The 27322-nt window shown below is 42.9% G+C and overlaps 1 protein-coding gene across 4 annotated transcripts in view; it reads left to right on the top strand.

Moving 5' to 3' along the window:
- LOC121292831 (neutral alpha-glucosidase C-like) overlaps positions 1 to 27322 on the top strand; it is a 172260-nt gene that overhangs the window by 28312 nt on the left and 116626 nt on the right. For all 4 annotated transcript variants that reach the window (XM_041215287.1, XM_041215285.1, XM_041215284.1 and 1 more), the window contains exons 3-4: positions 16776 to 16838; positions 17988 to 18096. In XM_041215287.1, coding sequence (XP_041071221.1) covers positions 16776 to 16838; positions 17988 to 18096 — 172 coding nt within the window. The remainder of the gene's footprint in view (positions 1 to 16775; positions 16839 to 17987; positions 18097 to 27322) is intronic.

Genomic DNA, 27322 nt, shown 5'->3' with positions numbered 1-27322 from the left:
GAGCGAGAGACAGCAGGACCTGAAAACTGAGGTCTGAAGACATTAATTAGGTAAGCAGGTAGATGATTGGTTTGTAGAATTTTATGTTTTTTTCTCTCTTAACTAGGGCAGTATTTTAACTTAAGACCAGGGAGATAGAAGCACTGTAAATTTATGGCTAAACTGGTTAGAACTACTTAATATAACTACAAATAATTGTTGAGTAATATTTCAAAACTTGAAATCCTAATTAGTTAAATAAAATGCAATACAAATGGCAGGCAGGTGCTGTGTTATAGCTGTAGCATGTCGGTTTGGTGGGTGCCTGTCTGAATCACAACAACGACATTTGCAATAAGTGTCTGCACCTCAAGACACTTAAGCTCAGAGTTGATAAATTGGTGACTTCGGACATTGCAATGCATAAGAGAGGGAGAAAGTTACCTGGATACTTTGTTTTGGGAGTCAGTCAGAACCCTTGGGTTTAGTACTTCAGATTTGGCTTGTGGTCAGGGACAGGAGGGTGTGACTATGACTGAGGACTGGGAATCCAGAAGATAGCACTGCAGGACCTCAGCCCTTGCAACTGTCCAACAAGTATAGAGCTTTTTGCAGCCTGTGTGGACTAGAGCAGGGACTGTGGGGAGATTGAGCAAACTGACCCAGGCATTGTGTTGCAGGGGACCATTCAAGTTGGGGAAGTAAAAAAAAAGTACAAGTAGTAGGAAACAATATAATCATCTATCTTTGAGCCAAACATTCATCTCTCTAATCTTATTTACTTTATTTATTTAGCCAATTTGCTTGTGGCTCAGGAAATAATCCAGAGATTATTACCTTTGAGGTTTTGCTTTATAATTTAGCCCTTAGCTGCTCTTAATCCCTAAGCAGAACCCCTTTCCTAGTCCTGCCTATGTTGTTGGTACCTACGTGGACCATAACAACTTGAATACTCCTCCTCCCGCTGCAAGTTTCTCTTCAGCCCTGAGAAGATGCCCCAAACCCTGGCACCGGGCAGGCAACACAGTCTTCTGGACTCTCCGTCTTGGCTACAGAGAACCATGCCTATCCCCCTGACTGTACTGTCCCCTACTACCATAACTTTTACTCCCACAGCTGAATGGCTTCTTGTACCATGTTGCCATGGTCAGTATGCTCATCCACTTTGCAACCCCTGCTCTCATCCATACAAGTTGCAAGAACCTCGAAAACTGTTGGACAATTGCAAGGACTGATGCTCTTCCACTTCTACTTCCTGGATCCTTGCAGTCACACCCTCCTGTCCTTGCCCACTGACCAAATCAGAAGACCCTATCCTGAGGGGTGTGCTTGTCTTCTGGAACAAAGTGTCCAGGTAATTTCCCCCCTCCCTCATGCATCATAGTGTCTGTAGCTTGGCCTCCAGCACATTGGCTTTGAACCAAAGACTCTTACTGCAGATGTGGTTGCCTTGCCTTGCCTTGCCACTGGCATTCAGCATTTACCCATATATTATAGCTGCATCACATCAACTGCCCTGCCACCCTCATTATGTGTTAATTAATTTATTTTTCTTCGTTAATTTATAATTAATAAATCCTACTACTATTAATAAGCTTTACTATTGTTAGTAAACCTCACTACTACTAATAAAAGCTTACAATTACTAATAAATTACCGAGTTTTGGAAGAAAGGTGAGAAAAATAATCATCAATCATTAACTTAGCTGTTTCCCTGTACCATCACACTTTGATTTTCTCAGAATGCAATCGGTCCACTCTGAAGCCACAGACTTGCCTCCACCGCACTCCTTGTGCTGTTTTATCCTTACCTCTGCTGCTCTCTTTACACTCTTTTATACTGTGATTCTGCTGCTCACCTTGTGCTCTTTTATCCTGTGTCCCTGCTGCTCTCCTCACGCTCTTTTATCCTGTGTCTCCACCACTCCCCTTGCGCTCTTTTATCCTCTGTCTCCAGTGCTCTTCTCGCACTCCTCTGCTGCTCTCCTTGCGCTCTGTAGTATAATGCCTGTAGCTCGGCCTGGCTTGGAAGGAAACTCGCAGATGGTGGTGTCCCCATGCATCTGTTGCCCTTGTCCTCCCAGGTGGTAGAGGTTGTGGGTTGAAAGGTGCTGTTGAAGGACCCTAGGTGAGTTACTGCAGTGCATCTTGTAGATGGTACACGCTGCTGCCCCGGTGGAGGGAGTGGGTCTTGAAGGTGGTGAATGGGGTGCCAATCAAGCAATCTGCTTTGTCCTGGATGGCATTAAGCTTCTTGAGTGTTGCTGGAGCTGCACTCATCCAGGCAAATGGAGAGTATTCTTTCACGCTTCTGATTTGTGTTTTTTATATGGTGGACAGGCTTTGGGGAGTCTGGAGGTGAGTTACTCTCCACAGACTTCCCAGCTTCTGATCTGTTCTTGAGCTACGATATTTATATAGCTAGTCTAGTTCAGTTTCTGGTCAATGGTAGCCCCCCAGGATGTTGATAGCGGGGGATTCAGCAATGGTAGTGCCATTGAATCTCAAGGTGAGATGGTTGGATTCGCTCTTGTTCGAGATGGTAATTGCATGACACTTGTGTGGCGCGAATGTTACTTTATCCTGTGCCTCCGCTGCTCTCCTTGTGTTCTTGTATTCTGTCTTTCTGCTGTCCTCCTTGCACTCTTTTATCCTGTGCCTCCACCACTCTCCTCGCGCTCTTTTATACTGGGTCTCTGCCATTTTCCTCACGTTCTTTTAAACTTGGTCTGTGCTTCTCTTATGCTCATTTTTACTATGTCTCCTCCACTCTCCTCATGCTTTTTTATCCTATGACTCCGTCACTCTCCTCGTGCTTTTTTGTATTATGTAAGAGTGTGCTGGCTGGAGTGTTGAACTCCAGACTGGTGTCAAATCATTGTGGAATGCTGATTGATGCTTTGATCTTCTTGTTCAACGTACTTACGTCAGATGTATGCTGACATCTGCATCAAGGGCACTTGTAGCTTCTAAAAAACTAAGCAAGTAAACCCAGTTTTTGACCCTTACTGTTTGCTTGTATCTCTTTGTACTCTTTCTTACTCCATAATGCATTTCTGATTACTTTTTTAAATCCCTTTATTACCTTTTAGAGTTATCCCAAATTGCAGAATTTCTGCTTTTTCTTGCATTTGTGTAGTCTTTTGTTTTGGTTTTTTGCTGTCACTTATCTCGTTTGATGATCACAGTTACTTAAATGCACAAGTTCGCGATTACTACTTTTTAGAGATATGTGCTGATAAATGGTGAACGTGCGTTGTAAAAATAATACTTATTATTTTACAGCAATTAAGTAGTATTTAGTAATTAGTAGTATTTAAACAAAAATATGACAACCTGGGAAAACTACCTTTAAAAAAATAATGTTCCATTTTCATAGATGTCTCTATTTTCTAATTCTGCCATTTTTTTGTGTGAGTTCAGAAATAACCTGTGAAATCAGTATTGTTACTGTTATTGCCCATCACTAAACAGACAAAAGATGGTTGTATGACCCAACACCTCCAAACGGTGTGAAGGATTTTATCCAGTTGGTTTAGTTTGCTCTGTCCAATAATCTTACTGAAATGGATATACAGATTACATTTGTGTGCCAGTTGAGATTAGACTGATTTCTCCCCCCACCCCCTCAGTAGTATGACAGGTATCACAGCCAGGTTGAGCTGACATTTGGCTGGTGTTTACTATGGATGCACCACAAAAGAGGTGACTATTGCTCACTCTCCATCAGACATTTCAGTTTAAAAAAAAGAATTGTGACCTTTTTGCTAGACAGTTGTTGCAGGGAAATACATTTACCTGGGAGTCAGAGAGACAATGGACTTGCGAAAAAGCATCCCGGAGCGGGAGAATATAAATTGGGAACGAGGATTGAGGCCTACACTTACCTTGAGAATCGGAGGGGCACACCAGTCAGCTGCTCGGAACTGGCCTGTGCTGAGTTCGAAAGGAGAGTGAGAAATACAAAGTGATATCACAGGAAAACCATATGTTTATTGGTTGGTAAGAAATTGCTGTTAGGGACTGCCTTTAAATTGCTGTAAATTAGAAAAGCGCATTATTTTTAAAGATAAAAGCAAAATACTCCGGATGCTGGAAATCTGAAATAAAAACAGAAAATGCTAGAAAAGCTCAGCAGGTTTGGCAGCATCTGTGGAGAGAGAAGCAGAGTTAAGCACAGATGCTGCCAGACCTGCTGAGTTTTTCCAGCATTTTCTGTTTTTATTTTAAAGAAGGAGCCATACTTGGATTTAAGTGAGAAACATCAGGAATAAGGGAAAGTCAGGGCCAGAATAATAAAGTAATATAAGTAAACCAAAGTAAAATAAAGTTAAGACATGGTGGAGCAGTTCAGTTGAGTGGGATGTGTGGCCTGTAATATGTGGGAAGTCATGGACGCTACCAGTGTCCTAGATCACCACATATGCAGGAAGTGCTGCCAGCTGCAGAATCTTGAGCTCCGGGTTTCAGAGTTTGAGCGGCAGCTGGAGTCACTATGGCACATCTGCGAGGCTGAGAGCTACGTGGATAGCACGTTCAGGGAGGGGGTCACATCGCAGCTTAGGAGTCTAGAGACAGAAAGGGAATGGATGATTGCCAGGCAGTCCAAGAGAACTAGACAGGGTAATGCAGGAGTCCCTTGGGGTCCTGCTCACAAATGGATTTTCCGTTTTGGAAGCAGGTGAGGGTGCTGGTCTCTCAGAGGAGTGTAGTCAAAGTCAAGTTTGTGGCACCATGAGCAGCTCGGCTATACAGGAGGGGAGGAAGAAGAAAGGAAGAGCAATAGTGATAGGGGATCCATTAGTTAGGGGAACAGACAGATGTTTCTGCGGCTGTAGACGTGACTTCAGAAGGGTATATTGCCTCCTTGGTGCCAGAGTCAAGGATGTCACCGAGCGGCTGCAGGACATTCTTCTGTGGAAGGGTGATCAGCCAGAGGTTGTGGTCCACATTGGTACCAATGACTTAGGTAGGAAGGGGGATGTGGTCCTGTCATCAGAATTTAGGGAGCTAGGTTGAAAATTAGCAAGCAGGACCTCAAATGTAGTAATCTCTGGATTATTCCCAGTGCCTGTGCAAGTGAATACAGAAATGGGAGGATGAGGCAGATGAATTGGTGGCTGGAAAGATAGTGCAGGCGGGAGGGCTTTAGACCCCTGGGACACTGGGACTGACTTTGGGGAAGATGGCACCTGTACAAGCCGGATGGGTTGCACCTGAACAGAGCCAGGACTGAGTTCCTTGCGGGGTGTTTGCTAGTGCTGTTGGGGAGGCTTTAAACTAATTCATCAGGGGTGTGGGAACCAGGAAAGAGTATTAGAGAGGAATACCAGGGTGCCCAAAATACTGGGAGAGACAGAAAGCACTAGTGTAGAGAATAGTAAGGTAATAGGTGGAGTCGGAGTAAGGGAGAAAGTAATGGAGTCTAAATCAGGCTTACTATGCATGTATGTGAATGCACAGAGTTTAGTAAATAAGACTGGGGAGTTACAGGCACAGATTGCCATGTGGAAATATGAAATATGCCATGGGGCAATAACAGAGACCTGGCTCAAGGAAGGGCATGACTGGGTGTTAAATATTCCAGGGTATAAGATGTTCAGAAAAGATAGAAAAGAAAGAAAAGGAGGAGGGGTGCGACATTGGTTAAGGAGAGCATTGCAGTGCTGGAGAAAGAGGACGGAATCAATTTGGCTAGAGTTAACTAACAAAAAGGACGCAATTACATTGCTCGGTATAGTCTATAGACTGCCAACTAGTGAGAAGGATGTAGAGGAACAAATCTGCAGGGAAATTACAGAGGGATGCAAACATGAAAGTGTAGTAATAATGCGGGACTTTAATTACCTGAATGTAGACTTGGACAGTGGTAGTATAAAGGACAGAGAGGGGCAAGAGTTCTTAGACTATGTTCAGGAGAATTTTCTACAGCAGTATGTGTCCAATCCAACAAGAAAGGATGCAAGGTTGGACCTGGTTCTTGGAAATGGGGTGAGCTAAGTAGATCAAGTGTCATTTAGAAGACAGTGATCATTGTATCGTAAGGTTTAGAATGATGGTAGAAAAGGACAATGTGCAATCCAGAGTAAGAATAATTAATTGGGGGAGAACTGACATCAATGGGGCAAGAACAGAGCTGGGTCAGATAGACTGGAACCAAAGGAAGGCAGGAAAAACTGTAGCTGAACAACGGGCTACCTTCAAAGAAAAAAATGGTTCGGGCGCAGTCGTGGTATACTTCCTCAATAGGTAGAGCAAACAAATCACAGTATCACAGTATCTTAACAGAGCAGAGGGAGGCCATTCGGCCCATCAAGTCTGTACTGGCTCTCTGAAAGAACATTCCACCTAGTCCCACTCCCCTGCCTTATCCCCGTAACTTTGCATATCCTTTCTTTTCAGGTAGCAATCTAATTCCCTTTTGAATAGCTTGATTAAGCCTGCCTCCACCACTCTTCCAGGAAGTTTGTTCCAGACTCCAACTCCCCTCTGGGTGAAAAAACTTTTCCTCACATCTCATTTACTCCTTTTGCCAATTATTTTGAATCTGTGCCCTCTAGTTCTTGATGTTATCTTGAGTAGGAATAGTTTCTCACTATTTACCCTGTCCATACCCCTCAGGATCTTGAATACCTCTAACAATTCTCCTCTCAGCCTTCTTTTCTCCAAGGAAAAGAGTCCCAACCTCTCCAGTCTATCCTCATAGCTATAGTTCTTTATCGCTGGAATCACCCAGAGTTCCCTGGGTGAAAAAGGAAATAGAAATTAAGATAAAGAAGAAAGAGCATGTTTTTGACAGTATCAGGTAGAAAATACAATTGAGAAGCAAGCGGAATACAGAAGGTTGAAAGGGGAGGTGAAAAAGCAAATAAGAGAAGCAAAGAGGGATTATGAGAAAAGACTGGCAGCCAACATAAAGGGGAATCCCAAAGTTTCTATCAGTACATAAATGGTAAGAAGGCAGTAAAAGGTGTAGGACTGATTCGGGACCAAAAAGGGTCTTTACACATGGAGACAGGGGGCATGGCTGAGGTGCTATTTGAATACTTTGCATCTGCCTTTACCAAGGAATCAGGTCTTAACAAGGCCACAGTGACAGAGGAGGAAACTCTGTCACTGGAGGATTCAAAATTGATAAGGAGAAAATGTTGGATAAACTGTCGGTACTTAAAATTGACAAGGCACCGGGACCAGAAGAGATGTATCCAAGGATATTGAAGGAAGTAAGAGTGGAAATTGCAGGGGTATTGGCCATAATCTTTCAGTTTTCCTTAGGCTCACGGGAAGTGCCAGAGGACTGGAGAATCGCAAACATTATGCCCTTGTTCAACAAAGGTTATAAGGATAAGCCCAGCAATTACAGACCAGTCAGTTGACCTTCAGTGGTGGGGAAGCTTCTAGAAACAATTATTCAGGATAGAATTAGTAGTCACATGGAAAAATGTGAGCTGATTAGGAAGAGCCAACATGGATTTCTAAAGGGGAAATTGTGTTTAACTAACTTGCTGGACTTTTTTGAAGAGTTAACAGAGAGGGTTGAAGACAGTGATGCTGTTGGTATGGTGTACATGCATTTTCAAAAGGCAATTGATACAATGTCACACAACAGATTTTTGAGAAAAGTTATAGCTCATGAAATAAAAGGGACAATAGCAACATGGATACAAAATTGGCTGAGTAATGGAAAATTGAGGATAATGGCCAATGGATATTTTTTGGGCTGGAGGAAGGTTTGTAGTGGAGTTCCCCAGGAGTCGCTATTGGGACCATTGCTTTTCCTGACAAATATTAATGATCTAGATCTTGGTGTGCAGGGGACAATTTCAAAGTTTGCGCATGATACAAAACTTGGAAGCATTGTAAACTGTGAGGAGGATAGTGCAGAACTTCAAAAGGACATAGACAAGTTGGTGCGGTGGGCAGATAGGTGGCAGATGAAGTTCAATGCGGAGAAACGTGAGGCGATGCATTTAAGTAGGAAGAACATGGAGAGACAATATAAAATAAAGGGTAGAATTCTTAAGGGGGTGCAGGAGCAGAGGGCGTAAATGTACAAAGATCATTGAAAGTGGCAGGACAGGTTGAAAGAGCAGTTAATAAAGTATACAGCATCCTAGGCTTTATTAATAGGGGCATAGAGTACAAGAGCAAGGAGGTTATGCTGAGATTATATAAGGCACTAGTTAGACCTCAGATGCAGTATTGTGTACAGTTCTGGGCGCCACACTAAAGGAATGATGTGAACTGATTGGAGAGAGTGCAGAAAATATTTAAAAGAATGGTTCCAGGGATGAGAAACTTCAGTTATGAAGATAGATTGGAGAGGTTGAGATTGTTTTCCTTGGGGAGGAGAAGGCTAAGAAGAGATTTGATGGACGTGTTCAAAATCGTGAGGGGCCAAATAGAGTAGATAGGGAGAAACTGTTCCTGCTTGTAAAAGGATCAAGAATAGGAGGGCACAGATTTAAAGTGATTTGCAAATGGATGTGAGAAAATACTTTTTCACACAGTGAGTGGTTTGAGCCTGGAGTGCACTACCTGGAAGTGTGGTGGAGGCAGGTTCACTCGAGGCATTCAAGTGGGCATTAGATGATAATTTGAATTGAAACAACGTGCAAGGGCATGTGGAAAAGGCAGGAGAATGGCACTAAGTCATAATGCTCAGTTAGAGAGCTGGTGCAGAGACGATGGGCTGAATGGCCTCCTTCTACGCCATAACAATTCTGTGATTCTGTGACTTTTTGTACAGGGTACCAGGTCAGATATAACATACTTCACGAAAGTAAAGCTGCCTCTGCATTGTTTCACCAGCATGCCTATGAGCCAAACCTTTCTGTCTCTGGATCATTGAAGACTGGACATATAAGTGAAGATGTGCATCAGGACCCTGTGGAGGACCTGACACGTGGACTTATGTGAGAATTGTGTGGGAAGTTTAAACTTTAAATGGGCAATTCCCCTGCTCCCTTGGACTCTCAGCGAATGCTTCTGACTCTGAGCTAGAGTCGGGGGCTTTAGACATTTCCATGGTTCTTGCCTGAATAGTTACTCAAGAAATAAGGTGTAAGGTGTTGGGGGGGTAACATATTGGCATGGACAGAAGATTGGCTAGCCAACAAGAAACAGAGAGTAGGTATAAATGGGTCGTTTTCTGGTTGGCAAGATGTAACGAGTGATGTGCCACAGGGATCAGTGCTGGGGCCTCAACGTTTTACAATTTATATAAATGACTTGGATGAAGGAACTGAAGGTATAGTTGCTAAATTTGCTGGTGACACAAAGATAGTTAGGAAAATAAGTTATGAAGAGGACTTGAGGCTGCAAAGGGATATAGATAGGTTAAGCGAGTGGGTAAAGATTTGGCAAATGGAGTACATTGTGGGAAAATGTGAAATTGTTCATTTTGGAAGGAAGACTAAAAGAAGAAGCATATTATCTAAATGGCGATTGATTTCAGAGCTCTGAGATGCAGAAGGATCTGGGTGGGTAGGTATGAATCGCAAAAAGTTAGTATGCGGGTACAGCAAGTAATTAGGAAAGCTACTAGGATGTTATCGTTTATTGTGAGGGGAATTGAATATAAATGTAGGGAGGTTATGCTTCAGTTATGCCAGGGCATTGGTGAGACCATATCTGCAGTACTGTGTACAGTATTGGTCTCTTTATTTAAGGAAGGATGCAAATGCATTGGAAACGGTTCAGAGAAGGTTTACCGGACTAACACCTGGAATGGTTGGGTTGTTTTATGAAGAAAAGTTGGACAGGTTAGGCTTGTATCTGCTGGGGTTTAGAAGAGTAAGAAGCAACTTGATTGAAACGTAAATAAGATCCTGAGGGGTCTTGACAGGGTGGATGTAGAAAGGATGTTTCCCCTTGTGGGAGAACCTAGAACTAGAGGTCACTGTTTTGAAATAAGGGGTTGCTCATTTACTACAGAGCTGAAGAGAATTTTTTTCTCTCAGAGAGTTGTGAGTCTTTGGAACTCTTTTCCTCATAGAAACATACATAGAAAGTAGGAGCAGGAGTAGGGCATTCGGCCCTTCGAGCCTGCTCCACCATTCATCATGATCATGGCTGATCATCCAATTCAATAGCCTGCTCCCATTTTCTCCCCATATCTTTTGATCCCTTTAGTGCCAGGCAATGGCCATCTCCAACAAGAGAGAACCTAACCATCGCCCCTTGATATTCAATGGCATTACCAACACTGAATTCCCTGCTATCAGCATTCAAGAAACTGAACTGGACTAGCCACATAAGTATTGTGGTTACATGAGCAGTTTAGAGGCTAGGAATTCTGAGGCAAGTAAATCACCTCCTGACTCCCTAAAGCCTGCCCACCATTTACAAGGCACAAGTCAGGAGTGTAATGGAGTACTCTCCACTTGCCTGGATGAGTGCAGCTCCACCAACACTCCAGAAGCTTGACACCATCCAGGACAAAGCAGCCTGCTTGATTGGCACCCCATCCACAAACATTCACTCCCTCAATCAACGACGCACAATGGCAGCAGTGTGTACCATCTACAAGATGCACTGCAGGTACTCACCAAGTGTCTAAACAGCACCTTCCAAACACACAATCACCACCATCCAGAAAGACAAGGGCAGCAGACCTGGAAGCACACCACCACCTGGAAGTTCCCCTCCAAGCTACTCACCATCCTGACTTGGAAATATATCGCCCTCCCTTCACTGTTACTGGATCAAAATCCTGGAACTCACTCTATCAGGACTATGGGTGTACCTACACCACATGCACTGCATCAAGGGTATGGCATTTTTCAGTTAGATTTGTCTAGCTGAAAGCAAGCTATACTCAACTGAAAGCAGATTCAGCAGTGTTCTACCGGTACCACAAAAGGAATCTCTCAGGCATCTTCATGATGCATGTCAATGTTTTTCGGTGGGGAGACTTAGTTGAATCTAACGATTTGTTATAAATAAGATTAAAGGGGAATTTAAGTTTGGAAGTCAGGCTTTGGGGGTCTTTAAATATATAGGCTTAGACATTAAACAGAATATATCTGGGAGGAACTTTGAATCAACAATCTTATCAAGAAAGTGTGATTCCTTTCCCAATAAATCGTGCCACAGAAAGCAGTCACAGATGATTTTACATCTAAAGAAGAAAAAGCAGTTAAGAAGCTTAATTGGACAGTTGAATTGGCTATGCACTCAGACAACATCAAATGCCAGTTTTGATAAATGGACCTAAGTACTATGATGAAACAAGCTACAATTGAAGATGTTTTAAGGGCAAATGAAACACTTAAAAAATTAAATGCAGCGAACTTTGCGCTCTAGTTTCCAGCCTTGGGAAGGACATGAAATTAGTTATTTTTGGTGACACTTCTCATGCCAATCTTCCAGATGGGTATTCAAATACAGCTGGTTCTACAAGGCTCTTAGTGAGTGAAAGTGCAAAATATTGTCCCTTAGTCTGGGAAGCTAAGAAAATAAAAAGTGTGGTTAAAAGTACTTCAGCTGCAGATATGCTGGCTCCAGTAGAAGCAGTAGATATGGGATTTTACTTATCAAATATTTTAGGGGCAATTCGATACAAGGCTGGGTGTTCTGAGAATAATTTTCCCATTGACTGTTAATAGGTAATTGTTCCCTGTGGAACAACATACTTTCGACAAAAAATTTGACTGAAACAAGATTAATAATTGACCTGGCTAGTGTAAAGAGATGCGAGAAAGAAAACAAATCTCCAGGTTAAAATGGGTTGACGCAAGGAATGCTTGCACAAAAAGGCTGTTGGGAGGTCCTAGAAGAGGGACATCTTGTATTCTGATCGGGTATACAGAATATAAAAAACATTTTTTCTTTTTCTCTGATTTATTTTGATATATTATTTGTGTTATAAAGTTTTGATTTAAATAAAAGATGAGAATCTGTTAATGAACTGTTATTTGTATTACTAAGGTTAAGAATATACAGGTGAAGGGCATTGATTGATTAAGTACCTTGAGCACATATAAAGAGGGACTTCATATAGGGAATGGGAAGACGATGGTGTAGTGGTATTGTTGCTGGACTAGTAATCCAGAGAGCCAGGGTAATGCCCTAGGGACCCAAGTTCAAATCCTGCCATGACAGATGGTGGAATTTGAATTCAATAAAAACCTGGAATCAAAAATGTAATGATGACTGTGAAACCATTGTCACTTGTAAAAACCCATTTCACCCAGTTGTAAAAACCCAGTTCACTGGTGTCCTTTAGGGAAGGAAATCTGCTGTCCTTGTCTGGTCTGGCCGACATGTGACTCCAAGGGCTATTAGGAATGAGCAATGGGCAATAAATGCTGGCCTAGCCAGTGGTGCCCACACCCTGTGAATGGATAAAAAAAATGTTTGTACACCTGGGAGTTGCCTGTCTTTTACCAGGAACTGATCAAAGTGTGGAACATGGTTGCCTCGCACCAGAGTTCTCTCCCATCAGGTGTAGCAACTATCATCCGCTGCTCAGGAACTAGTATGGGTTCATGTGGCTGGTGGAAGAGAGGGCTCGGGCTGCTGGGGTGACCTGAATTGGAGATGTGCTGAATGGCAGAAGAGTGGGCTGGATGATGCCACAAAAACTTGCGCGTCTCACATCTATTGATGTCCAGCTTGTGGCCAAAACCAATCACAGCCTTAAAACTGTGGTGCTTGGCCTTGACTGAACTTGAGGTGTCGAGACAGCTCAAGCATGCAGTGGATTCCCGCCTGGATTGACCCCCATTCGGATGGCGTTTCACATTGGCCCCAGGTCCCGAAACCCCCCCTCGGGAACCTAGGCCCCACAGTTTGAGCCATCTGGCAGAAATTCTCTCCATGTCTTTTCGTTCTGCACAGAGGTGTTTCCTGGACAGGCTGCTGCTGCACACCCTTTACTTCTTCATCCTCGTCAACCATCCGCACTTGCTGGTGGCATTTTGTCCTGCTGACAAGAGATGACGGGGCCCCCAGTGAAGGGCTTTCTATGTGGGAGTCCTCCTCTTTTCCATTAGGGATTTGGCATGGAGGGTTTTGCACTCAGCAGTCCCATGCAATCAAAGGTTAGGATGGTTCACACACTCCAGACCGCCTGTAATTTCTGCAGCCTTGAGGAGTCTGTGTTCCATGTGTATAAAGATTGTGTGAGGTTGCAGCCCCTTTTTAGTTATTTGAGGGGGCTGCTCCTCAAATTTTGATTGCACTTTGGCCCCACCCTCCTGATCTTTGGTCACCCAGTGCAAAAGGCGGCAGGCAGGGTGAAGGACTTCTTTGTTAGCCTGCTTGTGGGCCTGGCTGAGGTGACCATTAATTGTTCCAGGCAGTGGGCTGTAGAGAGGGGTTGTCCGGCCTGACTGACTGCCCCTCTTCCACAGCAATGTTCCATGTCTACTGGTGTCTACTGGTATGCTTGAGGACCTTCCACAACTAGTGGGCACCTCAGGGGCTGGAGTGTATCATCTAGCCCCAAAACAACATTTTAATTTGAATTGTTAAGTTTCCTTTAAAAGTTTTGTCTTTTTGTTACATTGCCCCTTTAAGGCCTTAAAGCCCCAAGGCTATCAATGAGTTCATTAGTTAATGTGTATATTGTTTATTTTTAGTGGTACTCAAAAAAGTATAAAGAGAGACTTCTGGGACACTGGGTGTTGGTTAGGAGGAGGCAGACATGTAATGTTGCATTCTGTAAGTAAATCTAGTATGAAGTAAAATACTGGCACCTAGGTTTACCACTTCACCATCTGGCTTCAGAATGAGTTAACAACACTTTCCATCACTGGCCACCTTGGCCAGGCCCACGAGCAGGCTAACAAAGAAGTCCTCCACCCTGCCTGCCACCCTCCGCACCGGGTGACCAAAGATCAGGAGGATGATCAAGAGTAGACTGATTGGGCAATAATTGGTTGGATTGGATTTGTCCTACTTTTTGTGAACATGACATACCTGGGCAATTTTCCATATAGAACACTGTCGGTCCACTGTCTGTCACTTACCATTTCAACACTCTACCCTGTTCTCATGCCCACATGCCCGTCCTTGGCCTGCTGCATTGTTCCAGTGAAGCTCAACGCAAACTGGAGGAACAGCACCTCATCTTCCGACTAGGCACTTTACAGCCTTCCGGACTGAATATTGAGTTCAACAATTTTAGATCATGAAGTCTCTCCTCCATCCCCACCCCATTTCTGATACCCCCCCTTTTTTTTCCAATGATTTATGTAGATTTTTCTTTTCCTACCTATTTCCATTATTTTTAAATGTATTTCCATCCATTGTTTTATCTCTACCTTTTAGCCTATTTCAATCCCTTCCCTTCACCCAACCCCACCCCCTCTAGGGCTAAGTGTACCTTGCTTGTCCTGCTTTCTACTCTTAATTAGCACATTCCTTAGATAATATCACCACCTTCAACACCTCTTTGTCCTATTGTATATGACATCTTTTGGCTATTTCCACCTATCACTAGCCCTCTATCCAGCTCTACTTGTCCCACCCCCCCCCCTCCACCCCCCTTAAACCAGCTTATATTTCACCTCTTTTCTTTTACTTAATTCTGTTGAAGAGTCATACGGACTTGAAACGTTAACTGTGTTCCCCTCCGCAGATGCTGCCAGACCTGCTGAGTTTTTCCAGGTATTTTTATTTTTGTTTTTTAATTTTCCATATTGTTGGGTAGATGCCAGTGTTGTAGATGTCCTGGAGCAGCTTGGCTAGTGGCGCAACTCATTCAGCAGCACAAGTCTTCAGAACTACTGCTGGGATGTTGTCAGGGCTCATAGCCTTTGCTGTGTCTAGTAATTCTTCATTCTAGTAAATCTTTGCACCCTTCCTAAGGCCTTGCTTGCCTTCCTAAAATGTGTATTCCAGAACTGGCCACATACTCCACCCCGGGCTTGACTAGTGTTTTATAAAGATTTTGCTTTTGTACTCCTATGCTCCTATTTATAAAGCTAAGGATCCCATGTGCTCTTTTTTTATTAAACTCTCTTCTCAACTTGTCCTGCTACATTGAAATATTTGTATATGTATACCCCTGGATCCCCTTTAAAATTGTACCATCTAGTTATATTACCTTCAATCATTCTTCCTACCTATATGAACTACTTCACACTTCATTTATTTCATTTGCCCATTTCACTAGTCTACTTCTTCCTCAACTCTTACTATCCTCCTCATTGTTTCTTATATTTCTCAGTTTTTTGTCATCTGCAAACTTTGCATTGTGTACCCAAGTCCATGTTATTAATAGACATCAAAACTAGCAATGATCCTAATATTGGTTCCTGGGCTGACACCACTGCACACTTCTTTACAGTCTAATGAACAACTGTTTACCACTACTTTCTATACCTTAGCCAATTTTGTATTGGCACAGCCACTAACCATTTAATCCATTGGGCTTCAATTTTGATAAGACTATCATGTGGTACTTTAGGCACTTAATGAAACTCCTGTTGAAGTCCATATATACAATATCAACCCCACTACTTTCATCAACTCTTTTCTTACTTCATCAAAGAACACAATTAAGTTAGTCAAGTGTGATTTGCTTTAACAAATCTATACTGGCTTTCATTTATTAACCGATGTCCAATTGCCAATTAATTTTGTCCCAGATTATTATGTCTAAAAGTTTCTCCATTACTGCCATTTGACTGACTGGCCTCTAGGTTCTGGATTTATCTTGGACTGAGACAAGGATAGATCCTTTGGGGACTCGAGGTAATGGTGTGGGAAGAGAAGTCATTGTAGGAGACTCCCAGTCTATGACTGTATAGATAAGAACTAAATCAAATAGCATATACAGGAACAAGTTCTGCCGTAATGCCCCCTACACTGCATCAAGGGCATTCAAAATTAATATCAACTTCAAGTAGAGTAAAGAAGTTATAGTTTGTAGCATACTTGGATTTGGGGAGGTCCAGATTAGGAATCAGGCCAAAATCCATTTAATTAATTGAGCTGTTATTAGTTCTGTAAGACTGTCCCAGGACTGATTGGGAAGCCATTGAGAGAGTTTGTATCAAAGGTACCTCCTGGAAGTTTAGTACCCTTTGAGCAAGTTGTTTAAATTCTTCTGCTGCAGATGCTGAAAATCTGAAATAAAAACAGAAAATGCTGGAAATACTCAGGTCTGGCAGCATTTGTGGAGAGACAAAAGATTTAAGGTTTCAAGTAGAATTTAACTCTTCTTCAGAATTGGAGGTTCCAAATGTATTGGATTATATGCCATTGAAAGGCAGGGGATTAGGGAGGAAGAAAGAAAGGGAATGCCTGGAATTGGGTAGACGGTGAGAGAGGTTGAATGTCAAAGATGTCATGGAACAAAAGGCAAAGGGAATGGCAATGGTTGTAGAAAAGAGACAAAATATCTGTCCACAGTGAGTGTAAATGCCAGAATAATGAACAGCTCTCTCTCAGAGCAAAAACATGAAAAACCAGATTCCAACCAGAGCATGGCAAAAAAAACAGAATCAAAATGAAGGACAGGGCTTATGGTCTAAAATTGTTGAACTCAATGTTGATTCTAGAAGGCCGTAAAGTGCCTAATTGGAAGATGAGGTGCTGTTCCTCAAGCTTGTGTTGGGTTTCATTGGAACACTGCAGTAGGCCAAGGACAGAAATGTGAGTGAGAACAAGATGATAGATTAAAATGGCAAATAACCAGGAACTCAGCGTCATGCTTGTGGATTGAGCAGAGGTGTTCCACAAAGTGATCACCCAATATGCATTTGGTCTCCCCATTGTTAAAAGTATTTTGAATATAGAATCAGTAACAAGAATAAATTCTCTTTTTTTTCCACCCCTGACAGTGCACTTGCAGAAGCAGTTGAGAGCAACAAGTTCAAGACCACTGGGGACATTGCGTTCTACAGGTATATCTCCTTTGTTGGAGGCCATCAGCACAGTAATCCCACTTAGCATTCCCAGCTTTCCCTGTCCACCCCAATCAAACTTTTCTGCTCATAAAGGTAAAAGTTGTTCATGATAGCAATGGAACTAGAAAAACTGTCAAGCTTTTACATTAGAAATTCTGTAGGTCAATACGATCAATCTCTTGTAAGTGGACCTTATGTCCTCTATTGACCTTCTACTGCCCAATGTCTTAGTTAACAATTGCAGGATTTGGGGGTCATAACAAAAAACCCCTACTCCATATGTCAATACTAAAAGGTTGCATGTATCGCCACATTTGAACTGAAAAACACTATTGAGGTGAGGCATCACTGAACCTATATTTTACCTATAATACGTAAATGAACAATATGCAGCTTTGATAATGAGATCAGCCAACTTCCTATATGTCTTAGGTATGGAAAAATAATTAAGACATCATCTTACTATAATTTTTATAGATGATGTGCTTAAGTCTCTGGAGCAGGGCTTGAACTCAACTTTCTGACTCAATGGAGAGTGCTGCTGTTGACCTCAAAGTATAATTTTAGGCCCTTTAAGGACATTTGAACCTATTTTGACCAATAAGATTTTTTTTCTTGGCGGGTTGCTCCTTCAGATGAAGATTGTCAGTGCTGAGAGGATATTATTCCTGTTGTGAGATCCTAGTGCCCGCATCAAGCACGCACAAGTCACGTCCCTGATATGCTACACGAGATGTAAACCTCTTTGTGCATGTGCAGACCCAATCAACTCTGACAGTTAAGATTGGTTGGATTTTGTGCAGTGCATATATCTTCTACCACTGCCCCATTAATGAACTCTAATCTGGGTATGGAATGATGACAGCATTTTGCTGATCTGTCTTGGTTCCCAAATTCACATAGCATCCTGACCTCCGTGTTTAAGTTTGCCCTTGAAGAATGGTAACCTGAGGGAGATGTGGAACCCCTGCAATAGTCAATGCCTTCAGGGGAAAAGGAATAAAAAGTTGGAAACTTCTCCCAACTCGAATCTTGGCTATGTTATTGGCAAGAGTTGAATCTGTGATTATCACTTTGGAAGGCCAATATTTCTGGTTAAATTCATAGCCCTTATATCTGAAAACTGCTGTTTTTCCATTCCTCCAGGCGTCAGAAGAAGTTGCTGCCAGGAAATTCTCCATATCATGCCTTGCTGGATACACTGGAACTGTCAGACTGTGGAGCCACATTGCAGCTCCTTAATGAAGAGAATAAGGTTAGCATCAAAGAGACAAGGATTCTGTTTTCATATCTCAATAGTCCCAGTAGCCCAGTGATGATACAATCTTACTAGTCCCAACGATAAAGATATTTTAAACAGAGAATAACAAACTTACTAAATTTTGTTTCAAAATGACACAATGGCAAGAATGTGTTACATACAGGACGTTGCTGGGGATACTGGAGATATAGACGCTTAGGAGGCCGTGAACCAGTGGCCAATTCACTGTATAGAAGGTCTTTGAGTACACTGCCATCATCCATCCAATGAATGTGGCAGAGCCATCACAGACATCCTTATCTTAGTAATGGACATATGCTGATGGAATTAGCGTACTCGAGGCTGAGTGATGCTGAGGATACATCTGAGACAGCGAAGGTGGAAATTGTTCGGCCTTTTCTCCTGCCTAGCATGTGTTATTCAGGCCTCATCACTGAGTGCACTGAGGATGCAAGCTTGGTAGACTCAGAGTTTGGTATTCAGAAGTAGATTGCTGTTGTTCCACACTCTCTTCCTCAGCTTGGACATAACAGCTATAGCTTTTGCAATGCATTTCAGCATCAAGTGACAGATTGTTGGTGATTGTGGAGTCTGGGTGTGCGAAGCTATCAACAACCTCCAGTGTCACATTCCCAATAATGATAGATGGTAGTATGGCAACATCCTGGACCAGAGCGTTTGTCTTCCTCATGCTGACGGTCAAACCAAAGACTTTACAGGTGTGAGAGTCTGTCCATATGCCGCTGAAGGTGTTCCATGGTATGGAATGTTAGTGCTGTTTTATCAGCATACAGAAACTTTCTGATGAGGACCTGATGGACCTTTGTCTTGGATCTCAGGTGAGTAAAATTGAATAGCTTTACGTCAGTTCTAATGTATTAGTAGAGACTCTCTGCCGATGACCTGAAGGCATATGACAGCAGCAGTGAAGAATACGCCAAAGAACATTGGTGCCAGAACACAACCCTTTTTGACTGTACTATGGATCTCAAAGAGTTCCAGGGTTAACCTGTCAAAGCTAACCTTGCCCATCATGTTCTCATGGAAAGAGGAGACCACATTGTGCAGCTTAGACCTTCTCTGCTCACATTGTCGAATACCTTGGTGAGATCAATGAAAACAAGAGATAGTGGTTTCCTTTGTTCACAGCATTTCTCTTGCAGCTGCTGGACTGAGAAGATCATGTCAATTGTAGATCTTCCAGTTCTGAAACTACACTGGGATTCGGTGTCGATGTGTTCAGCCAGGATTGGCAGTCTGATAAGGGCAATATGGGCAAATATTTTTCCCAAGATACTCCAGGGCAATGCTGCAATAGTTGTTGCAATCGCTATGGTTTGTTCTTGTACAGGGTCACAGTCTTTAAATCATGCATATTCACGCACTATCTTCTCCCCCCAGCAGAGACAGAAGTTTGTGCAGATGCTGCAGGAGTGCCAGTTTCAGTGCTTGATGTGTTCAGGTAGTAAAACATCAATACCTGGAGTTTTGCCCATGGCAAGCGAATCAATAGCTTTGCTGAGCTCCCCCATTGTTGGTTTGATATCCAGCTTTGCCATGTCAGTCAGGCTTTCTGTGGTGTCTAGAACTTCCCCAGTGACCGTGTTATCCCTAGAGTACGACTCAAAATTGTGTTCCACCCATCTCTCCAACAGTTTATTGCAGTTGGTGTTGACGTCCCTGTCATTCTTTTCATTGGAGCCATTTTTTTTTGCTGATGGACTTGTTGCCTTTTTTATCTCTCCATACATATCCCTGATATTCCCTGTGTTGAAGGTTATTCTGGCATAATTATAACCACTCGTTATTTATTCATCACCTAGCAGTCTGTTGGACTTTATTTTGAGCAGCTCTTAGTGCATGCAGAGTCGTCTTGGTTGGATCTTTTTTGTAATTAATGAGAGCAGACTGCTTGGCTTCAAAGACAGAATCCATCACAGTGATGTTAGCCTCAACCAGTCAGCCTTTTTCAGCTCTTGCTTCCCAAATGTTGAGAGTGCGGTATATTGCAGATGGTGTCTCAAAAAATGTTCTATTTAATTTCTGCACACTGTGTGGGAATGCCAGAGACAACCTGTTCAATTGAGTTGAGGAACTGTTGGATTTTATCTGGGTAGGCAGTATGGCTGATGTTGATACGAGGAAGGCATTTCTGCTTTCAATGAAAAAGCTTCAAGGGTTGCATCCTAAACCTGATGCACACCAGGGAGTGATCTGTATCACAGTCAGCACAGTGATTGCAGCATATGTTGCGATTGCTGTTCTGAGAGTCATCTCTGGTGATGATCAGGTCCAGCTGGTGCCAATGTCCTGATCTTGGATGTCTTCAGGACATCTTGTGGCATGGTTTGTTCTGAAAAAAGGTCCTAGTTACAGAAAGCTCATGGTAGCATCAAACCTCAAGTAGTCTCTGTGTGTTCTCATGTATCTTTTCTAGGCTATGATTTCTGAGGCAGGAGGGCCATAAACCATGGTCTGCACCCACACTTGCACAGAAATCCCCCAGTGGGTGAGGACGTTCTGATTTAGGGGTTTTGCTGATAATGGTGTCAAGCTCCTCATAGAACTCGTCTTTCACCTCCAAAGTGGAGCACAGAGTTGGAGCATAGATACTCATGAGGTCAACTGGCCCTGTTTGAGTTGAGAAGCGGATGGAGAGAACAGGTTCTGAACCATTTGTGGTGGGTTCTATCATCGGGAGTCATGAGTTTCTTACAGTGAAGCCATACCTTGCTCTCACATTTCCTCTGAATTCTTCTCCTGCCAGAAGAACATATAATGTTTTTCTTTCAGTAATCCACTCTCAGAGATCCTAGTTTCTTGTAGTGATGCTATGTTAATGTTCAGCCCATCAAGCTTCAGGTTGAACATAGCTATCTTGTGTGCATTATTGACCAGCTGCAAGTTGTCTGAAAGTCCCATGCACATTGTCCTGACGTTCCAGCTTGCCAATCATCTTATTTCTTTTCACGTGTTTCATTTGCTTGTCTGGTGCGATCCTTTCAATCCACTTGTTGAGCAGAGACTCTATGCTCCAAGCACCCAATAAAGCAGGTGGACTGTGGTGAGTCAGCATCTTAAAACTCTGACTCGAGGTGGGTGATGGCTGATCAGTGGGAGGTGATGCTCCCTCCCACTGTTGGAGACTCTGTCAGTTGAGTTGGGCACACCACTTGTAACTGCTTTCTCCCGTGTTGTGTTTCACACTCTGCAGTGAAACTGGAGTGTCCTCTCCAGGGCACAAGCCTGGGCAAAATTTATGGAGATCCCGGACTGCTGAAACATCAGGGTTCCCCTTTTGACCTCCCTGGTTGAGTTCAAAGGAACGAAAAGCACTTTTGGCACCCACTTGGTTTCAGGAGTTGCTGGAAAGATGACATGACATATTTTGGGTTCTGCTCCAGACTTCTTGTCAGGGTTTCTTCCCTTAGCCATCCATTTCCCCAAAACATTCGCAAGGCAGTGGAGCTATTCGCCCATAGCTGGGAGTTTGGTTCATAGGTGTCAGACTGATGCAGGTCCACATCACAGTGGGCCTGCATATTGCATATCTGGAGGCCAAACCTCCCCTGGGCTCATTTGGAGCTGTTGAGTGATGAGGGCAGATGGTTAGATTCTCCTTCTTGAAGATGGTCATTGCCTCACACTTATGTGGCATGAATATTACTTGACACTTATCAGCCCAAGCCTGAAAGCTGTCTAGGTCTTGCTGCAAATGGACATGGACTGCTTCATAACCTGAGATGTTGGAAATGGTACTGAGCACCAGGGATGAGAACTTTCTGCCATTTGGAGTGGAAGAAACGGAGCCCGAGTTCCAGCGGGGTTTGGCAGGCTGGCAGGGGGGGTGCGGGGTGGAGCAGCAGAGTCCAAGTCTCAGTGGGGTTTGGCAAGCAGCAGAGATGTGTTGGGAATACAGCCTGCCGAGTGAGTGGGAGGGAGGGGGTTGGGGACAGAGACTGCTGAGTGAGAGGGGGCGATGGTGTTTCATGGAGGGTTTGCTGAGCAAGTAAGTATGTGTAAGGGAGGGGGCTTAGGAGGAGGGGCTTCACTGAGTCTTCTGTCACCAGAGAATATGAAGAGCTTGGCTGAAATCTATATGAGCTTATAAAATAATAACATTTTTCAGTGAACTTTAAAAACACAGATTTTCAGATTTATATGATGTATTATTAAATTAAAAAGCAGAACCATAAAGATAATAATCTCTCAATTACGACCAGGGCTATGAGCATATTGGCATAGGGTAAATAAGATTAGTGAGTTGAATGCGTGGCTCAAAAGAGTGGTGTGGGAGAAATGCGTTTCGATTCATGGGGCACATGCACAAGCAGGGGAAAGATGGAGCTGTTCCATTGGGGCGGTATTCACTAGAACTGCGCTGGGACCAGTGTACTAGTGAATCATATCACTAGGGCTGTTGAGAGGGCTTTAAACTAAATAGTTGGGGGTGGGGAGGATTCACATGAGGGGAGATTTGGAAAGTTAACGAGAAAGGACAAGGCAACTGTGTAGGGTAGTAAAGTGGATAATGATAAGCAGAGTATTACAGGACGGGACAGAGCATACAGAGCTGTACCAACAAATAAGGTTAGAGTAAGGAAAGATGGTAAAAAAGGGATAATCAGAAGTTCAAAGGGTATTTGACATTTTGGAAGGACAGGAAGAAAAGAAAAGTAAATGGGATGGTTCTGTTAATAAAGGTTGAAATCAATACAGTAGTGAGAAATGATCTTGTTTCAGAGGGTCAAAATGAAGTATCAGAGATAAGAAATAGCAAAGCAAAGAAGTTACTAATGTGGTTTATAGGCTCACTGACAGTAGCTATGTTGTAGGGCAGAGTATAAATCAAGAAATAATTGAGGCTTGTAAGAAACGTACTGCAATAATCATCGTAGATTTTAATCTTCATATAGATTGGATGAAACAATTGGTAGAAGTAGCTTGCAGGATGAGTTTATAGAGTGCATGCGGGACAGTTTCTTAGAACACTATGTTTTGGAACCAACCAGAGAACAGGCTATTTTAGACCTTACCTCAGAATTAATAATGGGAAACAAGGAAGTGGCACAGTCTGTGAACAAGTATTTTGTATCTGACTTCACAGTAGAAGACACAAAAAGCATTCCAGGAATAGTAGAAAAACAAGAGGCAAAAAGGAGGGAGGAACTTAAAATAATTACGACCACTAGGGAAAATATACTAGGAAAATTAATGGGAAGAATGGCTGACAAGTCCCTGGGCCCGATGGTCTACATCCTAGGGTTTTAAAGGAAGTGGTTGCGTAGATAGCGGATGCATTGGTTGTAATCGTGCAAAATTCCTTAGATTCTGGAAACCTACAAATGCAACATCACTCAAGAAAGGAGGGATACAGCACGAAACTATAGGCCAATTAGTCTAACATTTATCATTGGGAAAATGCTACAATCCATTATTAAGGATTAAACATTATTAAGGAGCAGGATGTTTAGAAAATGATTATACAATCAGGCAGAGTAACATGGTTTTGTGAAAGGGAAATCATGTTTGACACACAATAGAGTCTTTGAGGATGTAACAAGCAGAGTGGATAAAGGGGAACCAGTAGATGTCGTGTATTTGGATTTTCAAAAGGTATTTGAGAAGGTGCCACATAAAACGTTACTACACAAGAGAGGAATTCATAGTGCTGAGGGTGACACATTAGCATGGATAGAGGATTGGCTAGCTAGCAGGTAGCAGAAAGTTGAGATAAATGGATCATTTTCAGGCTGACAAACAGTAACTGGTGGAGTGTTGCAGGGATCAGTGCTGGTACATCAACTATGTATGATTTATATTAATGACTTAGATGAAGGGACCAACTATATTGTAGCCAATATATATATATATAAATAAAAACAAAAAACTGCGGATGTTGGAAATCCAAAACAAAAACAGAATTACCTGGAAAAACTCAGCAGTTCTGGCAGCATCGGCGGAGAAGAAAATAGTCGAGTCCTCATGACCCTTCCACAGAACTGTAGCCAAGTTTGCTGATGATACAAAGGTTGGTAGGAAAGCAAGTTGTGAAGATGCAAAGAATCTGCAAAGGAACGTAGATAGATTAAGTGAGTGGGCAAAAAATTGGCAGATAGAGTATAATGTGAAAATGAGAGATTTTTCCACTTTGGCACAAAGAATAGAGAAGCAGAATATAATTCAAGTGGAGAGAAACTGCACAATGCAGCACTGCAGAGAAATCTAGATTTCCTTGTACATGAATCTCAAGAAGTTAGAAACAAGTGCAGCAAGTAATTGGAAGGCATATGGAATGTTGGCCTTTATTGCAAGGGGCATGGAATATAAAAGTAGGGAAGTCTTGCTAAGTCAACTGTACAGGGCATTGGTGAGAATGCATCTGGCCAACTGTGTACAGTTTATTTATGGAAAGACTTGCATTGGAAGTAGTTCAGAGAAGGTTCACTAGGCCATGGGGTGAAGGGGTTGTCTCATGAGAAATGGTTGAGCAGGTGAGCCTATACTCATTGAAGTTTAAAATAAGGAGAGGCGATCTTATTGTAAAATGTAAAGTTCTGAGGGGCTTGTCAGGGGAGATGCTGGGAGGGTATTACCTGTCAGGGGGAATCTAGGAATAAGAGGTGCAGTTTAAAAACAAGGGGTCTCCTGTTTAAGATGGAGATGAGGAGGAATTTCTTCTCTCTAAGAGCCGTTAGTCTTTGGAATTCTCTTCCACAGGTAGCAGCAGAGGCTTGGTTATTGAATCTATGCAAGGCTAAGTTAGTTAGTTTTTTGGTCAACAAGGGAGTTAAAGGATATGGAGGGCAGACAGGAAAGTGGAGTTAAGGCCAAAATCAGATCAGCCATGATTTTATCAAATAGCTGGGCTCAATACTTCTGCTACTATTTTTTATGATCTTATGATTGTTTTATATGTAGACCTATAATGTGCAAACTTTAATTATAAACTGAATGTTATTTATGCTGCTTTATTGCAGTTTGCTTTTTGCTAGCATTTGGGGTCATGTTAATTTTCAGGATCTCTTTTTATATATTTCATGGGCTGCGGGCATTGCTGTCAAGTCCAGCATTTGTTGCCCTTTCCTAATTGCCGTTGAAAAGAGGTCACATTAGAAAATAGTTTGCAAAGCACTACCCTAGTGCTTTGCTTTGCTTCACTTTGCATGTAAATAATACAGCAAGGCCATGTTCTCACACTGAACAATTTCTCCTTTAACTCCTCTCAATTCCTCCAAATAAAAGGTGTGGCTATGGATACCCGCATGGGCCCCAGCTATGCCTGTCTCTTTATGGGGTATGTGGAACATTCCTTGTTCCAGTCCTACTCCGGTCCCCTCTCACAACTCTTTCTCCGGTACATCGATGATTACTTCAGTGCTGCTTCATGCTCTCGTCGGGACTTGGAAAAATTTATTAATTTTGCTTCCAATCTCCACCCCTTCATCATTTTCACATGGTCCATCTCTGACACTTCCCTTCCCTTCCTTGACCTCTCTGTCTCAATATCTGGTGATAGACTGTCCACCAATATCCATTACAAGCCTACCAACTCCCACAGCTACCTTGACTACAGCTCCTCACATCCCGCTTCCTGTAAGGACTCCATCCCATTCTCTCAGTTCCTTCGCCTCCGTCACATCTGTTCTGATGATGCTACTTTCAAAAACAGTTCCTCCGACATGTCCTCCTTCTTCCTTAACCAAGGGTTTCCACCCATGGTCGTTGACAGGGCCCTTAACCGTGTCCAGCCCATCTCCCGCGCATCTGCCCTCACGCCTTCTCCTCCCTCCCAGAAACATGATAGGGTCCCCCTTGTCCTCACTTATCACCCCACCAGCCTCTGCATTCAAAGGATCATCCTCCGCCATTTCCGCCAACTCCAGCATGATGCCACCACCAAACACATCTTCCCTTCACCCCCCCAGCAGCATTCCGTAGGGATTGTTCCCTCCGGGACACCCTGGTCCACTCCTCCATCACCCCCTACTCCTCAAACCCTACCTATGGCACCTCCCCATGCCCACGCAAAAGTTGCAACACCTGCCCCTTCACTTCCTCTCTCCTCACCGTCCAAGGGCCCAAACACTCCTTTCAAGTAAAGCAGCATTTCACTTGCATTTCCCCCAACTTAGTCTACTGCATTCGTTGCACCCAATGCAGTCTCCTCTACATTGTAAACTGGGCGAACATTTTGCAGAACACCTGCGGTCTGTCCGCAAGAATGATCCTAACCTCCCTGTCGCTTGCCATTTTAACACTCCACCCTGCTCTCTTGCCCACATGTCTGTCCTTGGCTTGCTGCATTGTTCCAGTGAAGCCCAACGCAAACTGGAGGAACAGCACCTCATCTTCCAACTAGGCACTTTACAGCCTTCCGGACTGAATATTGAATTCAACAACTTTAGACCTTGAACTCCCTCCTCCATCCCCACCCCCTTTCCGTTTCTTCCCCCTTCCTTTTGTTTTTTCCAATAATTTATATAGATTTTTCTTTTCCCACCTATTTCCATTATTTTTAAATCTTGTATGCCCTGCTAGTCTTTCCACCCCACCCCACAGGACTGTACCTTGAGTGCCCTGCCATCCATTCTTAATTAGCACATTCGTTTAGATAATATGGTTGCAAATCGTTCAGCCTTGTCTTTTGCACTGATATTCTGGACTGTTCCATCATTCAGGATGGGGAATATTTATGGAGCATTCTGCTGCAGTTAGATGTTCAATTGCCCACCACCATTCATGACTGAATATGGTAGGACTGCGGAGTTTTGATCAGATCGGTTGGTTTGGGATCACTTTGCTCTCTCAATTGCATGCTGTTTTTGCTGCCTGCATGTAATCCTGTCCTGTAGCTTCACCAGGTTGGTCCCAGGCTTTATGGAATATTATCCAGATTGCTGTGCTATAAACAGGATATTTCACATGCTGAAGAGTGTAAAAAGATATTTCCATCTTATTTTGTCTTGCAGTAACTGGAATTTCTAATGTCCAAAATAATGGTTTAAGTATTTTATTCAATCAGTATTTCAACATGACACTAATGATTGATCAAGTGAATTGTCTTTTAATTCCACCATTAAAGTTTTTACTTGAAGGCCTCAACCTTTCCCAAAAGCCTGGGTTGGAAATGATATTTGTGCCCAGAGCTGTGCCTCTCTGAGCTGAGGTTGGATTCTGCAGTCTGAACACATGCTATGTACCTCATTTCCCAAGCTTT

Source organism: Carcharodon carcharias, chromosome 20 (genome assembly GCF_017639515.1).
Source record: "Carcharodon carcharias isolate sCarCar2 chromosome 20, sCarCar2.pri, whole genome shotgun sequence".
Taxonomy (NCBI): domain Eukaryota; kingdom Metazoa; phylum Chordata; class Chondrichthyes; order Lamniformes; family Lamnidae; genus Carcharodon; species Carcharodon carcharias.
The sequence above is the reverse complement of the archived record's forward strand: the minus strand, read 5'-3'. Positions and strand labels throughout refer to the sequence as shown.